This window comes from Schistocerca nitens, chromosome 9 (assembly GCF_023898315.1).
Source record: "Schistocerca nitens isolate TAMUIC-IGC-003100 chromosome 9, iqSchNite1.1, whole genome shotgun sequence".
Lineage (NCBI taxonomy): Eukaryota > Metazoa > Arthropoda > Insecta > Orthoptera > Acrididae > Schistocerca > Schistocerca nitens.
The window spans coordinates 189,252,359-189,276,325 of record NC_064622.1 but is presented as its reverse complement, the minus strand read 5'-3'; the positions used below and the strand labels follow the sequence as shown (position 1 = coordinate 189,276,325).

General features: G+C 36.7%; 1 protein-coding gene across 1 annotated transcript in view; it reads left to right on the top strand.

Annotated features, from left to right (window-relative positions):
• LOC126204093 (protein sax-3-like) overlaps positions 1–23,967 on the top strand; it is a 93,781-nt gene that overhangs the window by 22,267 nt on the left and 47,547 nt on the right. The window contains exons 5-15 of the mRNA XM_049938511.1: positions 1,763–2,040; positions 8,928–9,132; positions 10,711–11,027; positions 12,083–12,316; positions 13,022–13,247; positions 13,896–14,011; positions 16,893–17,095; positions 17,187–17,347; positions 17,755–18,065; positions 18,490–18,658; positions 19,989–20,125. Coding sequence (XP_049794468.1) covers positions 1,763–2,040; positions 8,928–9,132; positions 10,711–11,027; positions 12,083–12,316; positions 13,022–13,247; positions 13,896–14,011; positions 16,893–17,095; positions 17,187–17,347; positions 17,755–18,065; positions 18,490–18,658; positions 19,989–20,125 — 2,357 coding nt within the window. The remainder of the gene's footprint in view (positions 1–1,762; positions 2,041–8,927; positions 9,133–10,710; positions 11,028–12,082; positions 12,317–13,021; positions 13,248–13,895; positions 14,012–16,892; positions 17,096–17,186; positions 17,348–17,754; positions 18,066–18,489; positions 18,659–19,988; positions 20,126–23,967) is intronic.

Sequence of the window (23,967 nt, the reverse complement as noted above, 5' to 3'; positions counted from 1 at the left end):
TTGTACACAACAATGAGAACCAATTTTTTTTTAGGCGAGCACTTCCTCTAGTCATCATAGGAGGTTAATAAACTTTGTAATGGATCAAACTAGTCAAAAATGATGACGATGACAACTATTCTAGACCTCGCATTAAGAGGCAGCATAACTCATGGCGCCAGAATTATACAGACTATATTCATCCGGTATGTGAGACTGAGAGCACTTGGTGATTTCTAACATACTTTATATACAACCCCCTCTCCGACAGTCAAACACAAACGTTGCAAGGAAAAGTTTATCACTAACTACATTTTCACTCTGTTCAAGCAGTTAAACTGCAGCACCAGGAATAACGTTTTAATTTATAACTTATTTACTACTAACTCCATTCGCAACACATTTTGCAGGTCGTATCCCCATATACCACTGATTTTACGTGTAAAATTGTACCATTGTGCGATACATAGTTCGGCAGATACGACTTTTTATACATTGGAGTTGGATTCTTTAAAGAAGTGGGGTGGGATTTATTAGTATAAAACCACACGATATTACCCTAGCTTTCGGAACGACTGATTCCTCCGTCAGGGAGGAGAGAAGCATAGATTGGGGAAAGGTAAAAAAAGAAGGGCAGGCGCTCAGACCTGTAGGTGAAGGGAATCCACGTACTGTGAGGACAAGGGGAGAAAAAAATGTTCAGCGGTCATCTGTTGCTTCTTTTCTTTGTTTTATAATATTCATTTTCACTGTTTACCGATCGACTCCCATTGTTGAATAGTGGTCTTCAAAGTCTGTTTTGCTATCGTTTTCCCATGTATATCGGCCAATATTTCTTGTTCGACTGCTGTTGTTTCTGCATTTAGCGAGCTGCTTCCATTTTTTTGCTGTCGTATTTGTTTTTCAGTGTTATCTGTTTTATATTTACAGACTGTTTCTTGTTTCTGTTTTGCTCTATTTTCTGCACATTATTTCGTCGGATAGTTTACTGTATCCAGTAACTCTTCGGCTTCTTTCCTCAAATGCCAGTCTTCTTTATGTCTTCAGTGATCTGTTTCTAAGTTTATGTTTTCTCGTACTTAGCGGTTTTATTTAACACTGCTTAGCGATGTATGTGTAGCAACCTTTTACTTTTATTTGGCGAACTCTTTTCCCTTGTTTGGAGATGTATTTTTCTTTATTTGGCGACCTGTTATTTTTGTTTTGGCGATCATCCCTCTGTTTGGCGATCGTTTTTCATTTTTTTTTGTTATTTTGGTCCTGTGTTGCTTGGTTTAGATCTTTCATTTTGTTGTGATCTGATCATTGTCTCCCTATGTCCTCATACCACCTGGGTCCGTCTCAAAAAATGGTTCAGATGGCTCTAAGCACTATGGGACTTAACATCTGAAGTCATCAGTCCCCTAGACTTAGAACTACTTAAGTCTAAGGACATCACACATACCCATGCCTGAGGCAGGATTCGAACCTGCGACCATAGCAGCAGTGCTGTTCCGGACTGAAGCGCCTAGAACCACTCGCCCAGCAGGTTCCATCTCATCTGGATCCTTAAGTGACCTGTACTTCCTTTCTGACCTTTCCCAAATTCCTCTCATCCTCCAGTGAATTTTGATTTTGAAGCAATTATAAGAACATTTCAGTACATATCGCAAAAGCTGCTGGAAATGTGACAAGACATTCGTTCTAAAATTTTACCATGGCCAAATGACTGAATTGTGTACCATTAATCTCACTAGTATCACAGGCCACTGTGTAACACGTGTGTTTATTTTGGTTGCCGTAGCCCCACCGAGGATCACGACGCGACCACAAGACCAGAAAGTGGGTCTGAATGGCGTAGCACTGTTCGAGTGCGCAGCATCCGGCAGCCCGCCGCCGTCCGTGTTCTGGACACGTGAGGGCTCGCAGCAGCTCATGTTCCCCGGTAACGCTTACGGCCGTCTACACGTCGCTGCTGACGGGTCGTTGCGTATCCAAGGCGTTCGCCGGGAAGACTCTGGTTTCCTCGTCTGCTCTGCCCTGAGTGTCGCTGGCTCCACAACTGAGAGGGCCTTCCTAGAGGTCAGTCACGTCAATTTACATTTGGGTCTGCAGTGGCAATGGAGCTTCCAAGTGGCCAAAGGTACTTGGATAACTAATAGGGGATATGTGCATGCGTGGAATGATAGAAATCGTAAGGGTGATTGCCTTACACTGAATAATGTAATGCTTTCAAAATCTACCGTATGCCTAGACTACAGTCAAGTACCAATATTTAAATGTAAATACCATAATATATGAATATTATTTCTGAAAATAAATAATACTCAAAAATTACTTTTTAATATTACTTACTTTTAAATATTAGTTATTGACTGTTACTCTAGCTTTGGAACTTAGTGATTTTAATACATTCTTTTATAGAAATGGCGTAATGCAACCTCCTGATTTTTTTATTAATTACTAGCTGAGTATGTAGTGTTGCCCAGGTACGTATTTATTCGTCTTCTATTAGTCCATCTCATCCTTTCCCCTTTCTTTGTCTGTCTTGTATTTCCCCCCCCCCCCCCTCTCAGTTCATCTCATCCTCTTTCCTTTCTCTATTAATCTCCTCCTCCCCTACTGTCTGTCCACCTCCTTCTTCCTCATCTGTGTCTCTCTATCTGCTCCTCCCCTCTTTCTTTCCACATTATCATCCCAACATCATTAGTTTTGTTTCCTTGCATCTCCATGTGTATGATGTAATATCTCCTGAACTACGAATCGTACAACAATATACAGGGTGTTTATAAATGAATATCGGGGTTTTAACGCATTATAATATTTATTACATTAAACTTACAGTTATAAATGATACCTCAAATGAAAGAGCAGCTCAAACAGTTTTACCAAGAACATTATAAATGTTGAATGTGAGCACCATTTGTCATAAGGCATACATCAAGTCTATAGCCCATGCGCTGGATAGGCCGCAAAGAGCCCAATGACAGGGCTTGTCTTGCATGGCCTCCACGTTCACCTGACCTACTGCCATGCGATTTTTTCCTTTGGGGCTTCATCAAGGATCGTGCATGCGTGCCTCCACTACCAGCATACCTCCCTGAATTAAGAAACCGGATTGAAGCAACTGTTGCTACAATCACTGAAGACACAGTTACCAACGTTTGGGAAGAACTCTGCTATAGACTTGATGTGTGTCGTGTGATAAATGGTGCTCACATTGAACACTTATAATGCTCTTGGTAAAACTGTTTGAATTGCTCTTTCATTTGAGATATCATTTATAACTGTAAGTTTAATGTAATAAATATTATAAAGCATTAAAACTCCGATATTCATTTATGCAGTTACATTCAGCGGTATATGAGAATACTGTCTGCAAAATCTGTTGTTAATGGTTAGTAATAGCAAAGTAATAAATTAAAATGCCATGCTTGATGTGGCAGTTTTATTGCATGAACAGTGAAAATGTAGTAAGCAATAAATTTTTTTCCTTTCATCATTTTGTGGGGGTTATTAGCGAGCAGAGGTCTCATGTTGTTGTCGCGGTCTTCAATCCAGAGACTGGTTTGATGCAGCTCTCCATGCTACTCTATCCTGTGCAAGCTTCTTCATCTCCGAGTAACTACTGCAGCCTACATCCTTCTGAATCTGTTTAGTGTTTTCATGCCTTGGTCTCCCTCTGTGATACCATCCGCACTTCCCTCCAATACTAAACTGATGATCCCTTGATGCCTCAGAACGTGACCTACCAACCAATCCCTTCTTCTAGTCAAGTTGTGCCACAAAATCCTCTTCTCCCCAATTCTATTCAGTACCTCCTCATTAGTTACGTGATCTACCCTTCTAATCTTCAGCATTCTTCTGTAGCACCACATTTCGAAATCTTCTACTCTCTTCTTGTCTAAACTATTTATCATCCATGTTTCACTTCCATACATGGCTACACTCCAATACAAATACTTTCAGAAACGACTTTCTAACACTTAAATCTATACTTGATGTTAACAAATATCTCTTCTTCAGAAACTCTTTCCTTGCCATTGACAGTCTACATTTTATATCCTCTCTACTTTGAACATCATCAGTTATTTTGCTTCCCAAATAGCAAAGCTTATCTACAACTTTAATTGTTTCATTTCCTAATCTAAATCCATCAGCACCACCTGATTTAGTCTGACTACATTCCATTATCCTTATTTCGCTTTTGTTGATGTGCATCTTATATCCTCCTTTCAAGACACTGTTCATTCCGTTAAACTTCTCTTTCAGGTCCTTTGCTGTCTCTGACAGAATTACAGTGTTGGGGGCAAACCTCGAAGTTATTATTTCTTCTCCATGGATTTTAATACCTACTCCAAATTTTTCTTTTGTTTCCTTTACTACTTGCTCAGTATACACATTGAATAACATCCCTGTCTCACTTCCGTCTCAACCACTGCTTGCCTTTCATGCCCCTTGACTCTTACAACTTCCATCTGGTTTCTGTACAAAAAAACTTGTGCTTCCTGTATTTTACCCCTGCCACCTTCAGAATTTGTAAGAGAGTGTTCCAGTTAACATTGTCAAAAGCTTTCTCTAAGTCTACAAATGCTAGAAACATAGGTTTGCTTTTCCTTAATTCATCTTCTAAGATAAGTCATAGGGTCAGTGTTGCCTCACATGTTCCAACATTTCTACGGAATCCAAACTGATCTTCCCTGAGGTCGGCTTCTGCCAGCTTTTTCCATTCGGCTGTAAAGAATTCGTGTTAGTATTTTCCAGTCGTGACTTATTAAACTGATAGTTCAGTATTTTTCACACCTGTCAACACTTGCTTTCTTTGGAATTGCAATTATTGTATTGTTCTTTAAGTCTGAGGGTATTTCGCCTGTCTCATACATTTTGCTCTCCAGATAGTAGAGCTTCATCAGAACTGGCTCTCCCAAGGCTATCAATATTTCTAATGTTATGTTGTCTACTCCTGGGGCCTTGTTTCAACTTAGGTCTCATATAGGTCTGAAATTATACGTAAAGTTTGTTGCAATTCACTATGTGCTCTCATTCTCAAGTACTGGATGAATATAATCTGGCTATTTGCATGACGTGAGCTGTGCTTTATCACCCTCACCCCTTTGAGTGGTAGGTGGTTCTTACTCCCACAGAGATTTTTTCCAATGATTAAGTGATTTTTGTACCAAGTTCGTTTGAAATCAATCCAGTGGATTAGAAGGAGATGTGGAGCATACATAAATACATTCATTTTGTAATATGTAGGGATCCCTGGTATATAGCCTGTATTTGCTAGTCAGGTACCTGTTGCCACTTGAAAATGATCTTGTTTAAAATTGCACTGGTTTTATTAATATAATTGCTTGTATCTGAAGCTGTTCTGTTCACCATTATTACCTTATAGTTGCAATGTGACTCACAAAAAATTTGGAGAAACTTACTGCTAAACATTGGACATTGGATGCCATTATGAAAATGGCTTCTCACTTTGTGGGAAGGACTAGGAGCAGTCAGCTGCCAGACTGTGGCTGTACATGAGATGAAGATCAATCTTCCAGTAATTATGGACCATAACTTTTTCACTGTTCATTCACTGGATATAATGATAACTAGTTCAGAAAAGATCTATTTTTGACTGATTACTCAGTTAATAAATAAACTACTTGTAAGCGAAATTTAACTTTCATGGAAGAATCTTTAGAAAAGGAATCTTTTACTTGTTGTTCATATTCTGATAGGTACATTTTGTGAAATACACTAACGAAAGAACTGAATACCTGAAGAAAAATTAGAATCAATTTTCTCTACTCATAAAGAAAATAATCATGATAATATTAACATATGAACATGAAAATTGAAGTACCAATTTTTAATATTAATTATATAAGGAGACCAATGAAACTTACGTAATTTGAACAAACTTTGCCATAGATGTGTGTACATAGCTTTTAAGAGTAGTAAAAGGAAGTACATGTCTTCATGTTCATAACTCTGGTGATACCTTCTCTATCATGCATTAAACTCTCCAGTATGTTAGCACAAAAACTGCTCTGCATACTGATCAGGTGCTACAGTACAAATGACACATGAAAGCGACAATGTTTCTTGAAATCGCATCCTAGGGAGGCTCATGTTACGTGGTTCATTTGCAGTAACACACACATACCAGGCAGCTACAATGCGACAACTGTTAGATCGAAGATGTTGCCAGCAGAGGACATCAAAGTATCATAGTAATGAAATCTATAAACAATGTTATTTATTGGCATCATTATTTCCCTTGCTTTTCTTTAAGATCACCTTTGTGGTCTTTTACTGTCATTACCACAACATTTTACTTCAAATGACAATGAATGTTGTGAATGTTCAAATGAAGCATAAGAATTGAATTCACCAAAGCAAATGCTTCATTTATTTAGTAAAATGCAAATGTTGTGTGGCTAGGGCATCCCGTTGGGTAGACCATTTGCCTGGTGCAAATTTTTCAAGTTGACGCCACTGCGGCGACTTGCATGTCGAAGGGGATGAAAGGATGATGATAAGGACAACACAATACCCATTCCCTGAGCGGAGAAAATCTCCAACCCAGCTGGGAATCGAACCCGGGCTGTTAGGTATGACATTCTGCCACGCTGACCACTCAGCTACCAGGGGCAGACATTTATTTGGTATAATTGGTGCACTGAACATACCAGCAGATGCTTTAGCACTGTGGCTTGAATATTTCTTTGTGAATATTTCTTAAGGGAATACAATGAAGAAATTTGATGCAACAGAGCACCACTAGAAATTGACATTTTGAGTGGCCATAAGTAGACATTTTGATTACTTGAATTACCTGTTCCTATGTTAATGCCACAATTTCCTGAAGTAGATAATTTAGATTCAATCTATGAACAGTTAAAATTTAATTAACTTCATGAAAGAACTAATTGTGAACAGCATACTATAACTGACCATGTTATTTGTGAAGTTCAGTACTGTGTCACTGGCTCAAAAGTGTTTTGCTTAACTTCTCATGCAGGTTGTGATAGAACATTCACACAAACTGCAATTACTTGTAAATTAAATTCACTGAATCTATGTTCCATTGCAACAGCCTTTAGTGGCATAGCTTCAACTCTTCTAATTGGAGACAGAACCTTCTTGCACGATGCATTTACATTGACCATACCAACTTTGCAAAATTCAGTGCTCAAAATAACATCAGGCAGTGACTATGGTCAGTACATTATTTCATGTTCATTGATTCTTACTAACAAAATTTCCATGTGTCCACTTCAAGTGCTGAAACTTATAGACAGATTATTTAGGGATTTGTATACAGACAAATGTAATGAACATAAACTTTTTGGAGGTAAAACTATTGTTTTGTGCAGTGAGTTTTGACAGATTTTACCAGTTGTTCTACATGGATCACATGCTTCTTTACTTGAGAACTGAATTAAAAGTTGGCATGAGTTTCATAAATTTCACCATATTACTTTAAATCAAAATATGGGGGCTTTGCCACATGAAGTAGAATTTTGAATCTTGGTGATGATATTATTGAAATTTCATGGCATTAGTCAGTGATCAAAAGAATATCATTAACAATATTTATGGCAATCTTGCAGAAAACATTTATTACAATCATTGTTAAATCAGTTATTCTAGCACCAAAAAATTAAGAATGCGCCATAATAAATAACTATACACTCAATGCTATGCCATGTGAAACAAAAATTTATCACAGCTATGATAAAAAATTTATGATAATGATTACAAAATTGATAAATACTATCCACAAGAGTTTTTGAATTCTGTGTCTGTAAGTGGTGTACTACCACACAAATTACAATTAAAAATCAGCAGCAGTTTTCTTTTTATTAGAACTATACATACAAAAGGAGGATTAGTTAATGGAACAAGAATGCATGTCAAAAGTCTACACAATAATGCTGTTCATTGCCAAGTTTTAATTGGCATCACACAAAGTAAGAGAATTTTGATTCAATGTATACTTACTTGTTCAGCTACTATTTTACCTTTTCAGTTTCAAAGAATGCCATTTCCATTTATTCCTGTATTTGTTATTATCATTAATAAGTCACAAGGACAAACATTCGAAAAAACTGGGATTTTATTAAAACAACCAGTTTTTATGCGTGGTCTGTTATTCACTGCAACAAGTAATGTTAGATCTTTTGACATTTTGAAATTTTGTGTTTGTGAACATAACAAGAAAGGACATTTAGTAAATGATGAAAGAATATTTACTAAGAGTATTTGAATATATTGAGATTACGTATCATTAATTTGTACAATAAAGCAATTATTTCCGTCATTTGTGTCTTTCATTCTTTCATGCATTCTCTTTGTCCTTTCTTACTCTTTACCTCATAACGTTCTCGTAAGACCTAAAAATCTACTTAGTGTTCAGGTAAGAACTAAGAATCTGCATACAAATAAATTCCAGTTACTTATATTTAAAAAAATTGAGTTTATTTTCTTTATAAACACAATTGGTCAAATTTCGACCGTGGACAATACTGGTCTGAATAATGTGTTTCATGCAGCACTACAGTCATGAGAGTATTAAATTACTATGTTTACATACAACAGCCAAAGTTGGTATTGGAATATAAATAAATTTTCTGTAAGTAATATGTGTGTTATATGTCTCATCAACTCACCTTTACAAGCTCCTTGCACCTTCATATAACCAAAGTAGCTTTTATATTACTTGACTTCTCCAATATTATGAACAAATTGTTAGAGGATCAAACTTGGCAATACAGTATCCATAACACTTTCCATAGATTGTTTCCAGCATTTCCTTGTGATTCAATGTGTCTCTCCTATGCAATATGCACCTTTACTGACAGTAAAAAAATATGAATAATGCCTTCTTAGATGCAAGTAAGAACTTTTGGCCCTAACCTTGGAAGGTTAAATAAATTGATAAATAAAGTAAAATGGATAATTCATTTTTAAAGGTAACATCAGTAGCTGATGTACCTCCACCCATTGTGGAGATGGGACCAGCCAATCAGACACTGCCCCTGTCATCTGTAGCAGCACTACCGTGTCAGGCGACAGGCACACCTCCACCCAGGGTGCGCTGGTACAAGAATGGCTCACCTCTAGTGAGCCAAGGTCCTCGCATCAATGTTCTAGACAATGGGACTCTTCATATTGACAGTGAGTATCAGCAAATCTAAGGTGATGAATATCTGCAATTTATTCTGTTTGACAACTTTTTTTCACTTTCTTAGTTTACTTCATGAACCATCATTTCACCACTATCACAAACTGTCATCACTTATAATCACTGATCGCATTCATCAACCAGTGAACATCTGACCTAGAAATATTATCAACTGTGTAAAATTTGAACACTCTGTTGTTTCTCTTCATGCCATTTCCATGTTGCATATCAGTTTTCCTTCATACCATGGGTCTTATGCTTTAAGAGTCTAAGTGACACCTCATTTGTTTCTATTCCAGTCTTAGTCATCATTCTACATAGCTTCCTGTCATTATTATTCTTTGTGTCTATAAGAACAAAACTGTTAATGTTCTTATCTGTTGTTTCTCATCTTAGCATTATTATGCTTAGACCTTTGATCCATCTACATACAACCTACGTCTTGACTTCTGGTTTCCAGGATGAAATATTGTACTCTGTTCTTCTGTACTTCAAATTCAGTCACAGTTATTCAAACCAAATGTCCTGCTCATACTTCTAAGTGATTATTTTCTTGTACTTTAAGTTGTCGCTGTATTACTGCTTCATCTGATTCTCTCATTGCTAACCTTAAATATGATATATTGTGTTTTATTACATGATTTTATGGCCTCATGTGTTACAATTTTTGATCATGCATTTTTCACTTTGATACTACAAAAAAGTCTTTGAAGGAAGCATGAGGAAAGAAGATGAGATAGGGTGGCAAAGGGAAGGATGCCACCCGGAAGCTACGATAGTATCACTGAAGAAGAAATAGCTTTTTTCTAAGTAACGAGTTTTCTATTCGTTGCAATGATTAAGTATGCTAAAATAACCGTTTACAGAGTATAATTAATTTATTTTGTTAAGTACATCACCATACATTATTAATGGTTGTAGTGGTGTACCATAAGACTAATTATAATTTTTTTTTTCTTTTATATTGTACCCTTCTTAACTCATCCCCCAATTCTGTGGATTATACTTCACAGAGGCATACACAGAATATGATTAGCGAGTAGAAGACTGATTGAATAAGAGGAGACAGGCAAGGAGCATAGATGAAAGACATCACTGTCTCAACATTTTTATTTTCACAGTTCAGCTGTTCTATCCCTGTCTGATGTTTCTCTGGACTTTACTTTACCTATAATTTACTTTAACTGTCCCAGCCTGTAAGTGTGAACACTTCTTTCCAGATTCCTTTTAGTTACAGTCTGTAGACCAAGTGTTATTTCCCAAGAATTCTGCTGACAATAAAAAGAGAAGGAAAGAAAAGAGAGAAATGTTCTTGAACTTCCTAGTTGAGACGTGCAGTATAGAGTGTATGTTCACTCATATTTTGCATTCCTACAGCTATTTGTAAATAAAACTAACAGAGAGAATGAAACATTTATACATGAATAACAATAGAAAACATACATATTTCAGCAACTGGAGTTAATAGCTTGTATTTCAACAGAGGCTCATTTTTGTTGATAGAGGAAGGGAGCGAGTAAATGTGTAATACAGGACATTGTAAAACAGAGACAACTTTACTTTGTTACCAGACCTCCAGTTGTCGGACTCAGGGCTATACACCTGTACGGCCTCCTCGGAAAGTGGTGAGACATCCTGGTCTGCATCTCTCACTGTGGAGAAGAGTCCAGGTCCCAGTCTGCACCGCACACCAGATCCTGGCACGTTTCCTGGGCCACCCTCTCAGCCACGCATCCTCAACACCACACAGTCCAGTGTGGCATTGTCATGGCAGCAGGGTCGACCAGGAGCATCACCGCTCATTGGCTACACCATTGAGTATTTCAGTTCAGACTTGCAGACTGGCTGGGTTGTGGCTGCCAACAGAGTGACATCAGAGGCTATCACAGTATGTCACATCCTTGCTAAAAAGTATCATTGATTTTATATGTAATCTGACTGTGTCCTGATAACATAATGCTGAATTAGTTTTTAAATAAATGCAAGAATATTAGTATGACTTTACTAAAAGATGTTATATGTAGCATGAAGTCTGATCTGAAAATATTTTTTGTTTAACACTAGTAGGGATACTCATGCCATCCAGCATTAATCATTTACACTTCACAACATACAAATTCCTACATAATACCCGAAGTTACTGTAATCACAAAATTATAATGGTATGCTCTAAAACATTTTTCTGGGTGATATGAAAATAATCACTCTATGCTTTCATAAGAATGTCTCAACAAAAGAAATATACTGGTAAGTCTAAAGCAACACATATTTAACTCATTTACACAACCGCATTGTTGCTTGTGAAATACAGATGCAGCACAGATGTTTCAAGAAATTTCTGAGCATATGTTTGCATTGATTCAGTGAATCCACAGATAACAAAAATCAAGATGCCTAGATGGGGTTTGCAGCTCTTCCTTCCAAAGGGACAGTTCTCATTTTATACTTCAGGATTGCGAACAAACTTCAAAAATATGATCTTTCATTTCTGGAAGTTATTTTAACATCAAAGTGATTAATACTTTTGTGACAAAAAATTCCATACAGGCAGGGAAGGTCTCATTCCTGCTTTGTGATGAGAAAAGTGAGTGACTGGGATTAATTTTTTAAATTTCACATTTTCAACTGTTTATATATATGGGTCATTTGTGACAATGGTAATATACTATCTAGGCATATTAAAAAAATTAACTTGTACAGCCAATAGACTACCTGCAGCAATGTTTGTATCGCATGCTGCACAAATACAACTGAATTCAACTGACCTACACTAGTAACTAAGCCAAAATACTGGACTGAAATCTAAAATTTTCCCTTTGTGCTATACAGATGTAGATGTTTTCTTTTAAACATTTAGAATGTTTATTATCTATGATGCTAGAGCTCTTCATTCCTTTTTAATTGTCAATTGTATTTTCTTATATTGGCATTTCTCTTAAACAGGTAACAGACCTGAAGCCAGACACTTCATACATTTTTCTTGTGAGGGCAGAGAATAGCCATGGACTGTCAGTACCAAGCCCTGTCTCAAGTGTAGCTAAAACACTGAGCTCTGCTGATCAGAGAACTGTTCCTCGTTATGAACTTGATGAAGCCCGGAGTCGTCTAAGTACTAAGGTGGTTGTGCTGCGAGATGTGATGCCTCTCAGCTCTACATCAGTGCGACTTGTTTGGGATGTAAGTTACAGTTAATCAGAATAAACCAAAAATGCTAGTCAATTCTGTTGCCACATTTTATTTTGAAATAATTTGGAATATTTCTTTTCAATAATTTAGAGGTGATTCATTATGGTGGCTGGAGATATGATATTAAACGGGAGACAATGATCAGAATGAATAAATCACTCAAATTCCATTGAAGAGTACAATGTGCAAATAAAGGAAGCACAGTGAGGGCTGTTTAACTTGTGTCCACTTGAAATAATGATAATGTAAATTAACTGTATCACTTACTTATTTTCTATTCTCTCTCTCTCTCTCTCTCTCTCTCTCTCTCTCTCTCTCCCTCTCCCTCACACACACACACACACACACACACACACACACACACACACACACACGTGTACCAAGTCTAGTTATTGCACACCTTCCACATGTTAGATGGAGGTGGGGGGATGGTTTTCTTTTAGCAAATAGTCCCATTTTCTGATAAAGTAGCACCAGGAGATCTGAAGAGATAAAGAGGAGGAAGTAGATAATTGTGGTGAATATCATTAAGAAAGAAACATCCACCAAGAAGCTATGGTTTTGATAAATCTCATTCAACATTGAGTTTTCATTATTCCAAAATTACAAATGCACCTTTAGTATTTTATTTGCTAATTTCACTACAAGATACATTTACACTATGAAATAGAGAGTAATAATGTTTTTATTGTCTAGATTTTGTCTGGTGAGGAGTACGTGGAAGGACTGTATGTCCGATTCTGTGATCTCTCTGGTGGCTCTCAGAAATACAATATGGTAACAGTTCTGAATGCTGGTGCCACTACCAATACAGTGACGAACCTCAGGAAGTTCACGAAGTATGAGTTCTTTCTCGTGCCATTCTACAAATCTGTGGAAGGACAGCCATCAAACTCAAAGCACGTGCAAACTTTGGAAGATGGTATGTGAATTTCCTATTACTGCAAGTATCTCTAAAATTAAATAGTTATATATAATAACTACTAGTAATTGGATTTCAGTGAACCAATTTAATGGTTTCTTTAAATTTCTAATTATTGAATTTCTCCAACTTATAAGCTGAAAACTAATAGACTGACTACCAACTACATATTAATTTTAGGAAGAACTGATAATTCTCTACCTAATGTCCACTGCCACAAAATAATTGTGTGGCTTTTCTGTCTTTATTTGAGTGCAATGTTAATTATTCTGTCCCTCACAGACTTTTATTTATGATATGTCTCTGCAATAAAACATTCATGAAAAGAAAACATCCATGAAAAGCCTTGTAACATTGTATTACCAACTGAATGTAGTTCTGTTTGGCTGTAGATTAGCAACAAAAATTTTAAAAAAATAAAGTAAAAATGTTTATAATTGTAAGCCTACATAAAATGCCTTAATGCAGTATTGATGTTCTTAAGATTATATTGAGTAATTTACAGTGGGAATCTCAATTAAGATTCTAATCTACTTTTCACAGTTCATTATATATATATTGATATAATGTAGTCTCAGTTGTCATTAACAAATAAACACTATATATATTGATATAATATAGTCTCAATTATCATTAACAAACTTCCAGTACCTTCTGCCCCACCGGACAATGTCCAAGTTGGTATGCTGAACACAACTGCAGCATTTGTTCGCTGGTCTCCACCTCCACCACAACATCATAATGGAATTCTCCTCGGATACAAGGTACTACAAATATTTTCCTATAAATGCCACATATAGATATCAAACATAAGTGTTGCTACTAATACTACTGCCAATGTTAATTCCTTCTTCTTCTTCTTCTTTTTCTACTACTACTACTACTACCACCACATACTTACTAACACTGACTATCCCAACCACACCAGCTGCTATTATCAATTAACAACCCTTGCTACAGAATCAGTTGATCCTTTTGTCCTGAATGTCATTCACTTTTCCAGTTACAGTATTTCAGAATAAACTGTGACTTCATCTTTCTCAAAAATTAACGATATAGATTTGTCAGTTTCATTTGACATTGAGAAACTGAGGTTTTGGTGTTGCTATTATTCTTTCAACAAAATGATGGTAATGATATTTCATTTTGTAATATAAATAGTGGCACTGAAATTCTACGTAGTATGAACTCCAAATGTCCTTTGAGCTTAATCTTGTTGCAGAATGTTGAGCATTTTTTAATATAAATGTGAAAGCTTTCTGCAATAACATTTTATTAATCAATGAGTATGTGCACAATGACAACTACTACATATTCCCAGAATACTTAATCACCACTGAGGAGTAAACAAAAAAAGGAACTGTTGGTATCAGTTTACATATCTCAACATGTCCCCATAAACTGACATCAACAAAAGTATTAAGTCTAAATCTACAGTCACTCCTTCACTTATTTCACAAGGCCACAGTTTGTTACACATGTTTCATGTCTGCCATTGCTAAGTGGTTTTATGAAAGCATTGGCTAAGATATCTTAAGAAAGCAGATGTTCAACATTAATAACACCTGAGTCAACATGCCTTATTATAAAATGATACTTAATATGCTTGTATCTAGAGTTTGTCACTAGATTCTTGGCTAACTGGAAGGCTTCTTTATTATCACAGTATACTGTAAGTGACTTTGACACTGCCTGGATCTACCTTAGACATAAGTTGTCTTAATGACAGTAAATCCTGAACAATCGATGCCAAGACCATATATTCAGCTCCACTATTAGGAAGTCCAATAGTTTTTTGTTTTAAGGCAATGATTATACCTGCTAAGGAAATTTACAGCAAAACACATATCAGGTCTGGAGATTTGGGATAGATATTGAAGACTTCCTGTTGCCCCTTAGTAAGGTGCCTCTTTGCCCACCCGGTTGGCCGTGCAGTCTAACGCACAGCTTTCCGGGCAGGAAGGAGCGCCTGGTCCCCGGCACGAGTTCGCCTGGCATATTTTTGTCGAGGTCTGGTGAACCGGCCAGTCTGTGTATGGTTTTAGGCAGTTTTCCATCTGCCTCGGCGAATGTGGGCTGGTTCCCCTTATTCTGCCTCAGTTACACTATGTCGGCGATTGCTGCGCAAACGAGTTCTCCACCTACGCGTACACCACCATTACTCTACCACACAAACATATGGGTTACACTCGTCTGGTGTGAGATGTTCCCTGGGGGGTCCACCGGTGGCCGAACTGCACAATAACCCTGGGTTCGGTGTGGGGCGGCGGAGGGGTGAAATGGACTGCGGTAGTCGTCGTGGGGTTGTGGACCACTGCGGGGACGGAGCCTCTCCATCGTTTCTAGGTCCCCGGTAAACATACAATGCAATACAATACAATACAAGGTGCCTCTTGGACATGCAAGTCGCCGAAGTGTTGTCAACTCGAAAGACTTGAATCAGGTGAACAGTCTACCCGATTGGAGGCCCTAGCCACACGGTCACTACTGACTTGCATTTATCTAATTTGGTTGTCATTAATGATCTAAGCAAACCCACTGTGAGTGAGTCCAGAGTCTTCAAATGGTTTTTTAAAGGCCACCCAGGCTTCTGCTACCATTTTTTTGTCCTTTATATTGGAATGATTCAACTGTTCCATGGAAGTATAATCCAGGAATAGTTCTTTTTGTCTCTCTTTCAAAAATCATCCCATCTCATCAGATCCGAAGAAGGGTTTTCAACAACATCCCAGAGTTCATCATGAACCAAATAACCTTGCATGTCAATTTTCCCCGTCAAATAATTTTCAGGTCCGATCAACTTTTCAACCACTGGAAGTCCTGTTGGGGCTGTACCATTCATTTTTAGCTTTCACTGAGGAAAAAAAAAATGCACTCTGGACACACGAATGATTGATCAACAAAAAATTAATGATCAGCACTCGCGTAACTTCTGAAACAAATTGTGGATTTCCACAATTGTAATATTTATAAAACCTTACTTTCACAGGCTTGCCTGGGCCCATATCCTTTTGCTGAGAATTTTTCAATAAAAAATGAAAGCTTTCTGAAATAACATTTTATTAATCAATCCGAACATGCATAACAACTACTATGTACCCAACAACACTTAATCACACTGAGTAATTACAGCACAAAAGAGTAAACAAAAAAAGGCCAATGTCATTTTGCATACCACAACATAGAAATGTAGTTACTTTCACATAAGTGACAATATCAAAATTAATTAAGGCCAGACTAGCAGATAATGATTCTCTCTTTCTCACGGTCTTAGTGAGCAAAAGAAATAACGCAACCTATTTAAGTTTGTAAAACTGACAATCACAGTATATAATAGAAAATTCAAGTAGAAATAACTTACAAATTATCAGAATAATTGTACTAATGTATGTAACTTTATGTATTGTTTATATTAAGCAGATCTTGACTTTGCCAGGATCTAAAAGCAGCAGCTTAATAGTGGAAGAGTAGGAACAGTAGTAGGTTTTACAAAATACTGGTAGCTACCAACTCACCTGCAGGGGGAGGGGGGATGATTTTCATATCTTTTGTGTGTCTATGTGCCATCCATCTGTGGTTTTATTTGTGGTTGCAGATGCTCAGTTTTTTTGTCACTAACTTGGATTATAATCTTTTTTACTCTAGATTCAGATAAAAGGGAAAGGGAGCAAAGTTCTTGCCCAAATGACACTAAACGCAACAACTACCTCAGTTTTGCTGAACAACTTGACAACTGGTAGCTCATATACAGCACGTGTTGTAGCCTACACTAGGGTAGGACTGGGGCCATTCTCAGCACCTGCCCCTCTGGTGATGGATCCTGCTTTGTTGCACCAGTATCCTCCAAGGTGAGTAAAACTCAGACAGAAAAATTTCATGCTAGGAAATGTTCAACCTCATTTTCCTGAACTGTTATGAAATTGAATTATCTTTTGGCAGGGCACATCCCAGTGAAAGTGGTGCAGCTGGAGGTGTTGTGAGAGAAACCTGGTTCCTTGTCCTGATGGGTGTCCTCATTATTGCAATGGCTGTTGGTCTTGTGGGTTTTATCTACCTTCGCAGGAGGCAGGCTCTTAGCAAAGAACTTGGTCATTTAAGTGGTTTGTATAACTGATCTTTCTTTTGACTAGAGTAACTCACTAAATGCACAGACTGATTATATCACATTTTAGATGAATTTTTCTGATTTTTCCAGTTCACAGTAGGTGGAAGTTATGATAACTCCTTGTAACTTTTTCTAGATTGTTTACTTTTGTTCATGTCTTGAGATCTCTGTCAATAATCAGCATTTCAAAAATCAATCAACCACACGTCCCCCCCCCCCCCTCTCTCTCTCTCTCTCTCTCTCTCACACACACACACACACACACACACACACACACACACACACACACACACACTCACACAATTACATAGTGAGAAGTTATCAAATGTCAGTCACAGATGTTCATCGACTTATAATTTAGCATCTGGAGAATTTTAGCTTATATGTTCTGTTGTATTGCAGTTCCTGTTGTGCATGGGAATGATATTCCTCAATTGAACTTGATGAATGGCAAGGAAACACTGTGGATTGATAGAGGCTGGAGACCTACTGATTGTGCTGACAAAGATTCATCTGGTTTATTGGAGACAAAGCTTCTTAATAATCAGACACTCAACCATGAGCTCAGTTCAAATACAACTGATTATGCTGAGGTTGACAGCCGTAACCTGACCACATTTTATAATTGCCGCAAGGATCAGCAGCAGCCGGAAATACCTGCACCTTATGCCACAACAACTCTCATCAATTCACTTCCTCGGAGGGACAATTTGGTAGGTATTATACGTAGATATCATTATGTGATTGTACAGAACACTGGTAGAAATTGGGCTCTGTGATTTTGAGAAGAGTGATTACTAAGTCATTAAAGTAAGTGAATAGTAGTTCAATGTAAAAATTACCAGAAATATTTTTGATTGGTATTTCGTATCAGACAGCAATGTTGTTTAATAAACAATTTACTTGGCTCTATCTTATTTCAGTAAAAAATTCAGTTAGCACATAATTTGAGGAAGTGATAATTGTTGCTCTGATTTGATTTGAAAAAATCTGATAGTTTTATCTTAATTTTTTTACACAAATCCAAGATGAAATATATAAGCACAGTATCATTTGAGTTATGCTTATGATTTTAAAATTTGCACCTATGTTTCAACTCTAAAATTAATTAAAACCAGTCTACATTATTTCCTGTAGGAGAGCAGTCATTTGTTTGAACCAGTTAATGTGGCTGACCAAGGTGAATCAAAAACCTCTAGTTCAAGTGATTCTTGTGTGAAGCACAATTTGTCGAGTATGGAAACTAATCCAGACACTGGAAACAAATCAAGCAGCATGAGTTCAGAAATTGGAAGTCTTTACACAGGTAAGCAGCAACTGCTTTGTACTTTCATAATTTGGTAGCAATGCACATACATTAAGTAGTTTTCCTGAATGTGGATTCTTAGAACAAGCTTTAGCAAGAATTGAAGTTATTCCTCAACCTCTGCAAAAGCTACTCAACTTTTTCCACATGAGTTAATTTCCTGGAAATAAATTTTCACATTTAAGTTGCTTTATGAGAATAGAGGACATCTGCCAATATGAGAATGTTAGTGGTATTGAAAGCAGACACATATATGAGGTGGCGCAATGGTAAGACACCATGCTCACTTTTGGGAGGACAGAAGTTCAAATACCTATCCAGTCATCTAGTTTTAAGTTTTTCATGAAGTCCCTAAACCTCTTAAAGCAAATTTTGCAGTGCTTACTTTAACAAGAAAAATATAAATTTCCTTTCCTCTCCTTTTCCAGTTTGATGTTGAGTTCAGTCTCTAATGACCACATAATCAGAAATATATGCATTTCAGCCTTGCTTCGTATGCAAAAATGGTCACTGTACATCAGGAAATGCTGTAACTCTCTGTGACTACCTGTTCATTAATATTTTATATTCCTCTGGAAATGTAAAGCTTCTATCTGAGAACCCAAACATATTAAAAATTATTTTAAAATGAAAAATGTGTTATTTACTTTTTCCATAAAATGCTATTGAAATTCATAATACGCAGCAAAGACAACAGCTGAATATTAAGGGTTACCAAACACTCCCTTTCTTGATTCCCTGTACGGCCAAAGCATAATTGTTTTTTATCGTACTGTGATAAACATTTAGTGGCTGATTAGCTTCACACGTGTGCTATGGCATTGTAATACATACTACTACATCTTTTCACATCACTTATGGTTTGTTGGAAGATCTACACCACTAACACAGATTAATTTCTTCCAGTCTTTGACATAAACAAACTGAATTATGTGAATATTATTGCTAAAACTATTTGTCAGTATAAAACTACTTTCAAATTCAAATTAAAAATTCCTTTTGTCATTTGGAAAGTGTGTCTCATTTGTTATTAGCTTAAAATCAATATATATCCATTTGTCGTACACTTCAACTTGTTATACCCTACATCTACATTTGTTTCTCTCCAGTACCTCTCAGTATTTTTGCAATGATTCCCATATTAGCACAACACATTACTCATATTATGTGGCACAGTTTGACATAGCCTGAGGAAAAGGTAGTTATTGAGTTGTGAGCATTCCTAAGGAATTCAATGGCAATAGTTGACTATTACTGATAATATTTCAGCAAAAAATATCATACTACTTCATCTTGTAGCAGTAAAATTCATTGCACTTTTGTAATGCAGATGACAACAGACTTCAAGCTAACAAGTTACCAGTGTCGCATCGTGGAAATGAGTTGCTACCTAACTGGTCCGAATTCTTGCCACCTCCACCAGAGCACTCGCCTCCTTCTGCCAGCACGAGGCTTCTTCCAGGTCAAGTAAGTATCATCACCAGCAAACATCTAGTAAATAATTGTTTACATAGATGATACTGTAAGTGAGAGATGAGGTTCTTAGCAGAAATATACTTTTTTGAGAAATTTCGACATACTTTTTTCTCTTTGTTACATTTCTTCAATACGTAAGTTAAATGTATCACTTGATTTTAGTAATTAATGAAATGACAATTCATAACTATGACTACTTTGAAAGCAGCCAAAGACAGGCTGTTATATAAATATCACTGAAACTGGATATTTTAATTTTTTAAAAAGATAAGGTGCTTAATTACAATAACAGGAAAACACAGAAAAGAAATGGATTAGCCTGTTACATTTTCTGTTGACATCTCATTATTGATAGATAATTATCATTGACACTGAACCTTCCACCCTTCTATAACATCTATTCAGCTCCTTCTTAGCTAAATGATAGCAGTATGTTTATGGTGCCTGAAAATGCTTGTAGTTTCTCCCCTTCACAGAATTTTTCTTGTCACACTTACCTTTGGTTGCAGTTGTTGGTGCATGCATTTCAGAAAATAGTCGAGAACAACACTGAGCAAAGGAGGGTAATGAATGTAACAAATAATGAGATGTCTGTGATCTACAAGCTATTTGTAGGTATTTGGGGACAAAGTGGACCTAATCCAATTGACCATCAGTTGAAAATCTTGGGTGGGGGTTGGGTCAAAGAACAGAAGGACATGAATATTGCTGTGCCATCATACATGCATTTTTTTTAGGTTCTGTTTGTATCAAACTGGTATCTGGGCACCGTGGAAGGGATAAATATAGCAGTGTTTGTTGGGATGTAAGGAAAATTTGCTTGCTACAAAAATTTCTCTTTCTTGATGCCAGTATCTATTAAGAGGAAGATGAGAGTGATGTTAATGAAGTTAATAGTGGAATAAGCATGTAATAAAATATAATAAAAAGGTTTTCAATTTAAACGAGGTTTTTGATGTAGCACTCAAGACATTAAGATCTAGCCAGTCATCTCATCTATGAGTCTGTAATACCCATGGGATGTACACTGCTCAACAAATTTTTGAATGCTATAATAAAATGTAGCCTATGACACTAGAGGCATCAGCTGCGTCTGGGTATCTTGAAAGATGCAACATCAACTGAATGCATTGGTCAGCACAGTCCCCAGACACGAATGCAATAGAGCACACATGAAATCTGTTGAAGGTTACTAATGCACAACATCTGAATCCACCATACAATCTTCAGGACCTCACTGAAGCTGCCATTGAGGAGTGGGACTTCTTGCCCCCCAGACAAACTTGATTGTCTCATCCAAACCATGCCTCACAGACTGGAAGAACTCATCCGGCTGTGGAGAGGACACTACTGAAGACTTATAATCATCATCATGTGATAGAGATTTTCACTATTTTTGTTTTTTAGCTAACCAAAGTTGCTGTTGTTTTCAGCAGGAGTTATGTTTATTTTGTTAAAAAGGTATTGTACAAACCTCATTGGGTATACAATAAGAAGTCATTGTAGTAAACTCAATGATATTCCAAAGTTTTGTTGAGGTGTGTATATTTCACAGAATGTTGGCATGGTTCAATGGGAAGTAAATGTCTCTCCAAGATTTTAGATGTTAAAAGTTAAGTGCAACTGTAAACAGTAGTACATCACCAACAGTACCTCACAGTCTGACTGGAGTCCAGGCTGTGAGCAAAGTTAATACCCTCACTAACTGGAATATGGGTCGATCAGTCATCAACATAATGCACATAAGAATGGACCTACAAAACCAGATAGACAGATAAAAGTATGTTATCCAAAGTGAATACCATTTGCAACAATCATAAAGACTTCTTGTGAAAGACATGTTAATATTTTTATTTCACTTGCAAAAGAATGTACATCAATGATCTTGTGGCATGTGGAAAAAAGATAAAATATGAGCACTGAATACTTTCAAAAGATTTTGCCTTGGCAGAGAAAAAAAAATGCTGAAAGAGAGTAGAACATGCCAAATGAAGAAACATAAGAAATCTGATGGTTCAATATGCAATATGTTAATAACAGTTTATGTAGAAGTTAATCTTGAATACCTGAAATTTAATTAGAGGTTTATTACATTGTTGTCCTTAGAACTAACAAAAATACCATGTTTTGTAATAATTTAAATGAAAGATTTCTGCACCATGGTAAGCAGGTGTGGGAGCTAACAGATGCTGAAAAACAAAAGGGTAGGTTCTCATTGATTAAAACTTTCTGAGAAAATGGTATAGAAGCATGTACAGCCTGAAGAGGAAATTCATAGATGTTGCTGATATTGTACAGACAATTTTGAGCTGTAAATTGTGGCCATACATGCATGAAATAAAAAATAAATTGTTATGCTTAAAATGTAGTTAGCTGTACAGAAATTCCCTGAAACTTGTCATTCAAAAGAAGTGATTACAAGAAAAGGCAAGGTAATAAATAACCTGTCAAGTAAAGATGTTCTCTCATTAGCCAAACACACTTCATCAATTTGGAGTTGTAATCTTACCCTCCCACACATCAAAATTAAAATTCTCTGTCCCTGCAAACATTTTGAAAGCTTCGAGAGGCATGAGATATATAAAAGAAAAACTTTTTACTTATCTTCATTATCTCATTGTTGTTTTGTTGTTGGCTGCAGTTATTGCATCTAGAGGTACATTATTGCAGCTGCAATTTTGATTTTGTATGTTCTTGTTGAACTGAATAACTGATGAAATTCTTTCTGTTGCTATAAATATCTTTTTATTTTATCCCATTCTTCTATACCACATTGACTTTTCATCTGCATTTCCATAAAACCATCAATTATATTGTTGTAGGCAAAATTAAAAAACAGTTGTGCTTTCATCAGAGGCATGCCCACTACTACCCACACTCTGCAGTATACACAATATTCCAAAGAGTTTACAAAGCGAAAGAGTTTACATACTGTCTTGACAAAAGAAGAATCATCACCAAGTTACAACAACATTTAATAAATGAATCCAGAAATAAATTTAATAATTAGTATTGTGTGTTGTGTTGTGGTCTTCAGTCCTGAGACTGGTTTGATGCAGCTCTCCATGCTACTCTATCCTGGGCAAGCTGCTTCATCTCCCAGTACCTACTGCAACCTACATCCTTCTGAATCTGCTTAGTGTATTGATCTCTTGGTCTCCCTCTACGATTTTTACCCTCCACGCTGCCCTCCAATGCTAAATTTGTGATCCCTTGATGCCTCAAAACATGTCCTACCAACCGATCCCTTCTTCTAGTCAAGTTGTGCCACAAACTTCTCTTCTCCCCAATCCTATTTAATACCTCGTCATTAGTTACGTGATCTACCCACCTTATCTTCAGCATTCTTCTGTAGCACCACATTTTGAAAGCTTCTATTCTCTTCTTGTCCAAACTGGTTATTGTCCATGTTTCACTTCCATACATGGCTACACTCCATACAAATACTTTCAGAAACGACTTCCTGACACTTAAATCTATACTTGATGTTAACAAATTTCTCTTATTCAGAAATGCTTTCCTTGCCATTGCCAGTCTACATTTTATATCCAGTCTGACCATCATCTGTTATTTTGCTCCCAAAATAACAAAACTCATCTACTACTTTAAGTGTCTTGTTTCCTAATCTAATTCCATCAGCATCACCTGATTCAATTCAACTACATTCCATTATCCTCATTTTGCTTTTGATTATGTTCATCTTATATCCTCCTTTCAAGACACTGTCCATTCCGTTCAACTGCTCTTCCAAGTCCTTTGCTGTCTCTGACAGAATTACAATGTCATCGGCGAACCTCAAAGTTTTTACTTCTTCTCCATGAATTTTAATACCT